The 12,147-nt window shown below is 33.4% G+C and overlaps 1 protein-coding gene across 6 annotated transcripts in view; it reads right to left on the bottom strand.

Moving 5' to 3' along the window:
* LOC124536407 (tyrosine-protein phosphatase Lar) overlaps positions 1-12,147 on the bottom strand; it is a 386,387-nt gene that overhangs the window by 356,957 nt on the left and 17,283 nt on the right. For all 6 annotated transcript variants that reach the window (XM_047112939.1, XM_047112940.1, XM_047112943.1 and 3 more), the window contains exon 2: positions 8,211-8,261. In XM_047112939.1, the coding sequence (XP_046968895.1) occupies positions 8,211-8,231 (21 nt within the window). In that variant the 5' untranslated portion in view covers positions 8,232-8,261. The remainder of the gene's footprint in view (positions 1-8,210; positions 8,262-12,147) is intronic.

The following is a 12,147-nucleotide window of genomic DNA, read 5'->3' as shown; positions in this document are numbered from 1 at the left end:
TGGCCTTTGCCTTTTGTTCGAAGAAAAATAACGAAATAATTAATTTGGCTAAGAGATGCTATACCGAAGCGACAAAAATAATGAGTTAAAAACGAAAAATAGGCTCACACCTCCGTTCCTGTATACAAGGTAGGCGATAATGCGTTTTTATATAAAGAAACAAAACGGTAAAATCGGACCAATTTGTACTGTTCGTCTACACGCCGTTAAGGGGCTAAAAGGATGTCCCACTCGCACCATAACCACAATAGCATCCCCTAACTGGCGAGACAGCAGCTGTAAGCGACAAAAGGCGCAATTAATACTAAACAAGCGCACAACGGAACGGCGGTAAGTAAAGTCCGCGTCCATTAGCAAACCGAGTAAAAACGCTTAAACGCCCTACATAACAGCGAAACAATTTCACTGCAATCCCGGCTTGAGCGACGTGTTAACGCCTCTGATTTAACTCTATTTTTACCCTGTAAACGAACGAAATAGGAGGATGTTTTCTTTACTTATCTAACGTTTTACACATCCTTAAAATTATCTCACGAATGCGATTTTATATGCCACCCTTTATATATATAAAAAATAATACTAAACGAATACTTATTATTATAATGATACATATAGATCTATACATATATTTCAAAATTAAACTTTGAATCAATAACACTTAACTATTATATAAATGTATGGGAATTCTACAAAATGACTATATATATATGTAAAATGTTTTTCATGAAGTAACCCCAAAACCTTACTTTAAAAAATTGTTTGACAAAAAACCTTTATCGACGAAATTCGTGTCGTACATTGTACGTGTTTAGTGAAATAATATTCTTCGAATAAAACCCACCTCCGGCAGTGCATATAATTTTAAAAGCGTCCTGCATTATTGCGCTTTATGGGAAGATAAAAATGGTGGCTCAATAAGTATGAAATAAGAGCTCGACGGGCGGCAGTCGAGTCGTGTTTTACACATAATTTATCTACGACCGGCTCCTGCGGGACACAATTCTTTTAACCGATGTATCAATGCGATGTGATGAACATTCCCCGTACATAGAACATGAAAAGAATATAATTTGTATTATGTGGGGGACATATAGATAGGCTATAATAAAATTGTTACACATACATGACATGCACAAAAAAAATTAAGCGTTTAATGTAGCGAATATTTTTGATAAAGCTATTAAATTTTAAAACGGCTCAATAAAGCGTTAAATACATTTTAAGCCGTGTATTAAAATTTTAACTCACAACATACAAAATAATCAAGGTACTGAAACAATTTGTTCTAGTTCAGGCAATTAAATATTTGTACAAGCTACGTTGCGTTGGCGCCCAATATGGGACAGCTAAAAAAAAAACGAGCACCGGTGATTGTGGACGAAAAGTAATGCATACGTTGGATGGATTTTAGTGGCTTGACAAGGGTTACGGACGGACATCATTTCGTGCAATTTACGAATATAAAATATACATCGATCGTATCGGGCGTCGGGTTCACAACGATATTCCATTACCGAGGTGGACGCGGAATATTAAATGAGAATTGACCCTTGTATCGTATCTCGTTGGTAACAGAAACTAAGATAACGTCAGGCAATAGATATTAAAATCTACTATGAGTGGGATTACAATGATATAGTGCCCAGTATGAACCGCCTAACTACTTGAAATTACCGCTTTAAAATTACTTTGTCGGGGCTGAATAAATAACGCTTAGCGCTAAATAACGGATTATTTTTAGTGCTCTTAAGAGAGTTCTTAAACTGTTTTAGAGTCTTCTGTTTCATGTAATCAATCGAATTATTAATCCAAGTTAAAATGTAAAGCATACGTTATCCCCATGCATTACATATTAAACATGAGAAATTACGTACTCAATCTCATTATCACTAATCAGATGTGCGCATCTCTGGTTTCGGCTTTTTTTGAGTGTATATTTTATAAACTACATAAACAATTTATGTAACTACCGTCTGTATAACTCAAATGGTTGCGTAATAATACTATAATGTTATTATAACGTTTTGAGATAATTAGTAGTGGCGATTAAGGAACTTAATATACTACAACTTGAGAGATCTTGAGATTTCACGACGGAAATTAAGTCCTGTAACCCCAGGAGGTAATTAAATTGGTGCCATTAGCTGTGCAGCCGCTTTGAGTTGGGCTCAGAACGAACGGAGCTTAATCGGTGAATATATTATCTATGATCCGTACGGCTACAGTATGCTGGCGGTCAAATGGTTACCCGCAAATCGGTCTAACTAGATAACCAAAATTGATGCCTTTTTTATTCATTAAGCTTTACTTAAATTATTTCATGTGAACCGTTACATTTTATATTGAAATTATTTTTATTTTAAGCCTTCTTTACGATGAAATATCTTTTCATGGATGACATATATTCAACAAAATACGCTGACACTGTAAGAATGACAGTTCCATGAAATTGTGAACGGCTGTAAAGCAACAACAAACAAAGCCGCAATCAAAAAGAAGTTGAGTAATGAAAAATGTAATAAGAGTAATATTCATTATTCAGGATTACGAACTACAAGAGTCGATGGAGCTGAGTCTATCAAACATAGGTATAAAGTTTAATAGATACCTACCTCACTAAAAACATATACATACATACATTTAGAACAAATTGATGTCATTCTTCATACATTTCAGGTTGATTATTTTCGCTTTATTTAAATGAATAAACCGAATCACAAAATAAACAATTTTGCTCTTTTTGTAAAATGTCATTGAAATCACAACCCTTGCACACACGTCGTTGATCAAAGGACTAGGCTAAAAACACACCAGATGGTATTAACTGGTCCTTTAACCGGTTACGAAATAAGATCATGAGAGATGTAGAATCTTCAAGGTATAATTCGGTTTAAATAATTACTAAAAAGAGTCACTGGTTTGGATGAGGACAATCCGATCAAGCATATGCTCTGTTGGTCAGTAGTCATAAAAACTAAAAATAGCTAACACCAGGCTCATTATGAATTTAAGGACACTTAAGATTTTAATAAGAACACTTAGATGAAACATGTTTACCTATATAAGGTGGAGTATGTCTTCTCACATATTTTTTATAATAAAATTTAAATTTAAGTTTTGAATCCTACGTGTTTATTTTCTTTTGAATGGCGTCATCGCCCCTGTGTGTACAAATAGCTATATGTATCGTTGTAATAAACAAGCAGCATCTGCGTCAAGTCACACAACTTCCCTTTAAAAAAAAAGGCGGGAGATTCGTGGTTGACACATTGAGATCGCGAATATGATTATTACTGTGTAATGTGATTATTGATGGTTAATGGTATTGTAGACTAATTTTTTTTCTTTTGTGGTAGATTGATTGTTATTTTAAAGTAAAGATTATTTTAGAGGTTAACCTACTTCCTACTTCTGGTTCTAAAACTATATATAAACAAATTCAAGATAACTAAATTAGTTACATAACAATGCCTCTATGTTCGAATTAAAGGAAACTACAATTAAGTACAATTATTCAACATTCGAAACATTAAGAAACAATTTGAGTAAACGATTATTTAAGTATCAATTTTCGATTACTCAAATTCAAGCGGCCTTAATGAGTAGTGCTCAATTATTATCTCCGGGTACACGAGGTAACAATGAAAATCTTGACGCAGGTGTTCTTGAGAAATCGTTAAACTAATCTATACTTCTATACTACTAATATATATGTCAAAGTAACTCTGTCTGTCTGTCTGACTATCGCTCTTTTATTGTGAAACCAATGAACCGAATTTAACGAAATTTACTATGAAGCGAACTTGAACTCCAAGGTTCGAGAGTCGAGATGGCCCAGTGGTTAGAACGCGTGCATCTTAATCGATGATTGCGGGTTCAAGCCCAGGTAAGCACCGCTGATTCATGTGCTTAATTTGTCTTTATAATTCATCTCGTGCTCAGCGGTGAAGGAAAGCATCGTGAGGAAACCTGCATGTGACAAATTTCATAGAAATTCTGCCACATGTGTGGCAGAATTTCTATGAAATTGAACACCACGCTGTTCCAATGCAGGTTGGTGGAATACCAACCTGCATTGGAACAGCGTGGTGGAATATGCTCCAAACCTTCTTCTCAAAGGAGGCCATTAGCCCAACAGTGGGAATTTACAGGCTGTTGTTGATTGTTGTTGAACTCCAAGGAAGGACATATGCTACTTTATTTGCCTTATATATAACAACCAACCACTCTAAAACGCTAGAGAAGCCGCGAGCGATAACTAGTCTATTATAAGTTCTTTCTTTCTTTCTATTAACTTTTTTTCGTTTTAAATAAAATGTACATAACAAAGTGATAATTTAGAATGTAATTTAATAAGAACTCTCTGTACCCTTTAACTTCTTCGCTTCATTAGTATTCTGGTAGAGCGCTCAGCCTCTCGGAAGATCACTTATAGATATTGATTTATACCACAGTAGCAGAATATCAGAAGCATATCGATGTCATGAACGTTAAGAATAAATATAAAACCGTGTTACGTTTACATATTTAGATACTTTTTTTGCTTTAAATTATCATCTTAAAATATGAAGCTAGTTTTAAAATTTGATACGAGATTTTAAATTTTAATTAACAATTGACATAATCAAGCCAATCTTGTTTCTTAGTACCTTCCTATGGTTATTTCAGCGTATGCATAGTCAATGTTTACAGTGCCCTGTGTAGAGCTTGAATATTCAATAAGACGTATAATATGAAACAAAAACATACATTCAAAACACATACTGACAATTATTCTCATACTAAATTGAATTTATGATAATAAAAAATACATACATATTATTTGTATGTATGTATATATTTATTACTGTTGCATATTTTATTACTTTGACTTGCTAAAATATCAAAAGGAATATTAAAAAAAAAATAACTTTTAAATCCGAATAACTAAAAAAAATACATATTTAAAAACATGTTCAAACCTTGTTACAATAATGTTTGAGTTGCAAATTGGCTACTTAAAGTCGTATGCAACGTTTTTCGTCTTACTAAAAGTAAATACATAAAACATAGTGGGATTGACAAATGCTCGGAAGCACTCGACGGCTAATGAATGGGAGTGGCGAGCAAGCTGTAAGATTACGTCGCACATCTAATGGCCGTGTCAGAGATATCTCGAACTGCACACATTACGTAATGTTATATATCTTATTTATAATACGCATTTCAGTTATATAAAAGGTTAACATCCAGTGGGCGGATTGATAAATGCGCGGAAGCACTCGACGGCTAATGAATGGAGCGTGGCACGCGCGCTGCAAGCCTGCATCACAATACTTCTAGCCGAAACATATGGAATTTATATATTCACTAGCGAACCACGCCACGGATTCGCCTGCGAAAATATAAACGAAGAGAATTTATTTATTACTCTATATTTTAGATCCCGATCTAATGATTTACGAATTTTTAACAGTTATAAGAATTAACAATTTAAATGACCTTATTAGTATTTGTCGGATGATAAGTAAACTTAATGTACATAATTTCGTACATAAAAATGTGTTTTATATGAACAAGACTAATTCATAAACACATGAATATTCTATTATTTTATTAGGTTTTTCATGGTACGACAGTGTCATCGCAAAATTATGATCGAGTTAAGTTAGAATTTTCTATCCCCTTGTAATCGTTTTCAATTCCGACATGAAATATTTAGACAGTCACCAAAACAATTTCGTAAACAACCATAAATTTGGATACTAAGACTTTGCTAATGACACGTTAGAAATGAAAACTAAAAGCAATTTTGCAGACTTATACAAAATCGCTCGATCGACGAACGGCGGGGCGATTCATTTCCCTGATGGGCTCCCATTACACCGGTCAAGATGGATGGATAACAAACCAGCAATTACACTATGAACACAATGACAATTGGATGTTTTCACTAATTGAAAAAGCCACCCGCTATCGATTCGTCAGGCACTATATGAAATGAATGTCGAGCGCGTGACGCCAGCTGATATATTAACCCCATCGACTCCGTGAACCAAGGCGACATTTATTAATACAGTCGGTCACTTGGACATATGTGTTTTGTTAATGAAATGACACTTAGCGCTGCACGCGTTATCTATCTATGTTTTAATTAAGGTAAGCACTGTGCTGCATATTAATGACGTTCGTGCATTTAGTTAATATGTTTGAACTACCGACTGCAAGTGCTCATTTTCATTTAAAAACGTTTTAATTATATTATAAAGAAACGAAGTTTTTTTAATCTAGTAAAATTATTTCAGACGCATCTCTCAGTGATACATTTATTTTCTTTTTCTTTCAAAAACCAAATCGAAGGGTTTCTTACACTTCAATATTAAACATAACTAATGAATATAACATTGATCAGAGAATATATAATACTTAGATCATTCATTTATCTTACTTACATCAAATAAAAAACTTGTAAAATAATTTAAAAATATGAAACAAAAGTTTTCCTTTGCTTAACAAGGACAATCGTAAAACAATAGCGGCACACTTTCCAAATTAGTAAAACTTAAGCGATAATTAGCGAATTAGCGAGTCGGCTTCACTCGGCAAAGAATCCTAATCATAATAACTCAAGATCGTATCGTGCAGGGCAGGCGATGAACAAAAGACGGCGGCGGAGCAACAATGGCGCCCAACGCAGGCCCGAGAGGCGCGCTAACAAATTACCGACCCGCAGATAACTAAGCAATATTAAATCATAGTAATTTGTGGTTGCGAAACGCGGCCCCTTTTCTAACAGACTATCTCACTGCGCGTCAAGACATTATTATTGCTTCTCCTCAGCGATTACGATGATAAGTTGCAGTGGAATTACACAAAAGTAATGTTACTTTTTTATCTCAGACGAGGAAAAATTCTAAGCATTTAATCCGAACTGAGCAATTTCAACGCTGTCAGCCGCGGAAATGAATAGTTTAAATTAGTGTAAAGAACAACATCCCGCTTTAGTTAGCAACTCGGCGTGAAACTGCAATTTCGCCGTTCATAAAACAGGAAACCGGCAGCGTCGGGCGGGCCGGGTGCAATCGCATCTTTTCACTCGGTTCCTTCGTCGTCGCATTAGCAATTCCAACTATCGCAATAGTTGCTGGGAAATTGTAATATTTAGTCTTAATAAAGCCATTCGTAACGTTGAATATCCGGAACAGGCGTGCTGGGTGCCGCTCTGCGACTCGCCCGGGGCGGAGCTCCTCGCGCCGTGCTTAAATTTACGACAAAGCTTTATTCGCAGACACGTAGGATTTTAGTCTATTGCATAGACTTCATTCAATATGTACGTTCATGCGAGTGTGAATAGGCGCATACTAAACTTTAGTTATTTGGAACCGCCTCTGAAAGATTCGTAACGAATATTTAATATTCTAACCGACATATTTAACAATTTAAACCCATCGACGCTTATTGTTGTTCGCAGTGTAACAGCATATTATATTTTATTAATGAACCGATATACCGAACAATATTGAACCAGAAACGCTTTCTATAAATTAATGGTTTATCGCGCCTCGAACAATGGATACACCCATGAGACTTGGTTCATACGCAATCTTTTAACTTATTTATACTCAAAATAGAACCCCAACAAGCTTTAACAATACCTACTTGGGTAGTGTAATACTAAAAAAAATTGCTCAATTTATTTTATTTCCTATCTATATTTTTATAGTCATTTTATTCGTACAAGTGTATATATAACCGACTTCAAAATTTACAACCAAGTTCAAACCATTAATCTTAATTATTTCATACTTATTGCGACATTTATTTAACATGTGCTGCATAAAATAAAAAAGTAATAAGTTACAGTGATATGCACTTCAGTGACATCTTTAGGTTACGTGCTTTAATACTACGTAAAACATAGACTGTAACGCCATCTGTGTAAGGGTTGTGAAAATTGTACATTTCAAAAGTCGAATCGCAAATTCCTTACAATACTCTCGTCGGCGAATCGCGCCATCTAGTGACAACAATTTAGTACTTTTAACAGCGCCATCTATCGTTTACTACGTTAGATAGAAAGTCAAACCTAAGCTTTTATAAAGGGCCTATGCATCGCTTGATCTGTACAATAGATGGCACTGTACAATTTTTCTAAAAAATTGGGTTGTGATATGCAAGTGGCAATTTTTTTATATTTATATATATTATTATTTTAATGACTAAATACTCACGGGTGTGGTCTCGGAAAACATCGTGGCCCGCACCGTTTTGCAACTAAATGTCTGAAAACGAGAAAAAAAAACATGTTATTTTCGGAAAGAAAAAAATGCCCTCAAAGGCAAGCGTCATTGTAATCGAGAACAAAGGCTGGACACAGGAGTGCATGTACCGCTCTTTTGTTTTTGATCAAAGGTTTGTTTACACACCCTAAAAGACAACATAAAATACACACATAGTACATCAGCATTTCATTATTTAGAGAGACATCAGCCATATAGGTCAATGCATTCTTATTTGAATATTTTTAATAAAAAAATAGACGATAAAAAGATACACGAAAATGAAAAGTAAGAAGCATTGTATAAATATTTTTTTTACTTTTAATTAGGTACATAATGTTTAGCAGGTACCAACCACTCATCATATATTCTACCTTCAGCAATACTTTACTGTTGTATTCTGGTTTGAAGGGGGAGTAAACCAACGTAACTAGGAACGAATATGTTCCCAAGGTTGGTGGCGCATTAAAGTGGTGACCTTTTACCAACGGGCTCATATGCCAGTTTGTCTAGTGTCACAAAAAATAATAATAATAAAAAGTAAATATACGTAATTCAATATAGAAGTGTTAACTAGATAACTCAAACATTCATAAAAATAATGTGTCCTATTAAGTTGTACCGATCTACGAGCTAATTTGACACGTCTAAAAACATTACCATCTGTTTTACATGTGTTTATAAAAACGATCGCGATATCCTGTAAAATAAAGAGGTTTTGTGAAATAGAAATGTAGGTATCGTCCATATTTCGATCGCCATACTGTTAATATATATATGTAGATAATACTTTAAATGAGAAAATAATGGCCTGATTTCTACTCTTCACAGACAGTTTGTCTCCCGGGAAGGACATAGACCTCTTTTTTTTATCTGAAACAATATTTTTAATATTTGGTCAAAACCAAACGCTAAAAACAACAACGCTTACATCAAAACAGGGTCACTGTTGTCGTGTTTTACAGCAATAACTTACACTAAAGAAATATTTATTATTATATTTGTTTTTCCTGTGTTGTACTTTACAAACGCTTTAATAAAGGTCTCCAATATATATATTCTTTCAAGTTTATTTCCCTGTAAAAACCTGTGTTTGGTTTCGGAAGAGCAGAATATCGGCACCCCCTCATATTCCGTGAGGGTCATTAGGACTGACTAAGCGTTTTTTATTGTGTTAAACGCGCTCATCGATCTGTATGATGATGGGAAAACCCACCAGTATTAGCATACCCAAATATATTTGGCAAGGAGCCGTTAAAATCTGCCAGGCCTTTTCTTCAAACAATTTTAAGACAAACTGTGCTAAATAAATGGAACAAGTGTACTATAAATAAAATGATTATAAATATAATTAATGAAAAATACATTGAATGAAAAATAACTGTTGTCTTAAATTTTCTCGATTATTACACATTGAAATAAAACTAGTTATAACGGATTTGAATCGCGTATATTAATTATTTTTGACATATTGATGACTGATATTTATACGCGATTCAAATCCGTTATAACTAGTTTTATTTCAATGAAAAATAACTGGCTTGTGATGCAAATATCGTAACTTAAACAAAGAAACGTTGTGTAGGAAAAGTGAGAATGCTAACAAACTTAGATAACCATTGCGGTGTTGAAGGGAAAGCTCTTCATCTCGTTGCTGCGATGTGCATAATCTTCTTAGTACATACCTAAGAAAATAACTCAACTTGTTTCCGTATATGAAAACTATCCTTTACTAACTGACTAACTTGCCGCCTGTTGCAACTCATGCAACTTTTGTGTATAAAAATGTTATTTTTAAAGATTGGGTTCAATAGAGAGTAAATAAATAACTTAAGCATTTAAACATTGAAATTTTAGAATAAATTATAGATCATTTTGCATTTGTTTAAACATAAATCTTGCTTTGTGTGAGATTTTGAAAATACGTAATTACTCCTTAAGCATATATGATCAAAATAAAGCTGTGACACAAGCATTGTGATAATTTCAATTATATTCAATGATCCAATGCCTTTTTCATTTATCACATAAATCTGTCTCAGTATGTCTCAATCTTTGAAATAAAATGCATAGGTACGTACGAGTTATATAAAAGTAAGAAAACTAACAGATATTCATATAGATCGATTAAAAGATTCTTATTCATATGACTTTCATAGTCTATGGCGTAATTGTTATGACATAAAAATATCAGCTGTATCAGGTCTTTGCGAAAAGTACTGCATTATATTTTTAGTATGTTTACAATCTCGAACAGTCCTTCTGATATCTGAAATAATATAGTACAGGACATTTACAGCAATATTACTTAAATCCACAGCAATGTTGATTATTTTGATAGAAGCCGTGATAAACTTTGTATGAACACGAGAAGTGAGTACAAACTTGTACCACCAACTTTCCGACTTCGCAACATCAATATATCCTTCCTTCGAAGCGAGCAAAGTATTCGATTTTATAATGAAATCCCGCCAATACTTTTAACTTTATCAATAACTAATGTAAAAAATATAATAAAAAAATACTCATAATAAAGAGACATATAAAAAATTATAATTCATAGATAATCCTGCAGCATAAATAATATTAATTTATATCAGATGAATAGCTGTGACGGCGACTTCGATCGCGATTAAAAAAAAAGTAGTAGCTTGAATTACTCTTTATTACATCAACTATTTGCAAGTGAAAGTCCCGTCGAAATCGATCCGGCTGTTCCAGAGATAAGCCGAAACAGTCAGACAACAAAAATTGTAAAAAAATATATTTCGGTATATGTACCGTATATATAAATACATATGATTTAGTAAAAACAGTTTGTTTTAATATTACGAACAGACACTCATGTGTGCCAGTAAAATATATAACTAAATAAGATAAGAAAATCATTATGCAATGTTCTACATCTGTAGAAATTTATTTAGACAGTTAAATTTATGTTCATCTTAGATAACATTTCAAACATAATGCTTATAAGTGCCTAGAGCTCACTCAACTAAAGCATAGACACTCATTTTCAAACATCTCATGACTCAGATATTCATTGAAGTATTGTAAATCTATTTCAATATTATAAATGCGAATATTACGCTTCATATTATGCTTTCACGGCAAAACCACTGAACCGAAATTAATAAAATTGAAGGACATATACGATATACTTTCTTAACCATAAACCCTACTACCACGCGTGCTAAGTCGCGAGCAATAACTAGTTTTATATAAGTTTAATAATTTATATTTAAAGGCAAAATCTACCTGCATCTTAATCACATCTTTGTACACATAAAGTATTGAAAAATAAAATAAATTAAAAACTTTAGTAAGTTATGAATCCATAAATATTATTTAAAAAAAAAGACCTAACGTACATGCAGTATATAATCTTCAATTTAAAATCGAAATGCAATCTGGTCTCGGGATCAATAAACGTATTAACAGCCCGCCAGGATCCTGCTAATGTTTTTGCTGCTGAGATGTTAATTTCCGTGAAAACACACAACACAAAGAACAATATTTAAATAACCAATAAAATCAAATACTTTCAAGATTGTAATAAGGCTTTAATATACTCACTAACATTTTGTATTATAGATGCAATATACATTTATATGTTACAATTTTGTACAGTAATCAGATATCAAGTGTTTTTATTGTGATAGTGGAAGGGAAGACATGCAGGAAAATAAAAAAAAGTAAATCAAAACAATAGAAGAGAAACACTGAAAGCACGGGTAACACGTCTGAGGTGATTTTATTTTAGGATTATTATTTGTTTAGCTTAGTGCACGCCCGTCTGGGTACGTACCAATACATAGTATTGTTGTGTTCCGGTTAGAAGACTGAGTGTACAATAAGGGAAATCTTAGCTTAAGCTTGGTGGAGCATT

Source organism: Vanessa cardui, chromosome 16 (genome assembly GCF_905220365.1).
Source record: "Vanessa cardui chromosome 16, ilVanCard2.1, whole genome shotgun sequence".
In the NCBI taxonomy this organism is placed as follows: Eukaryota; Metazoa; Arthropoda; class Insecta; order Lepidoptera; family Nymphalidae; genus Vanessa; species Vanessa cardui.
The sequence above is the reverse complement of the archived record's forward strand: the minus strand, read 5'-3'. Positions and strand labels throughout refer to the sequence as shown.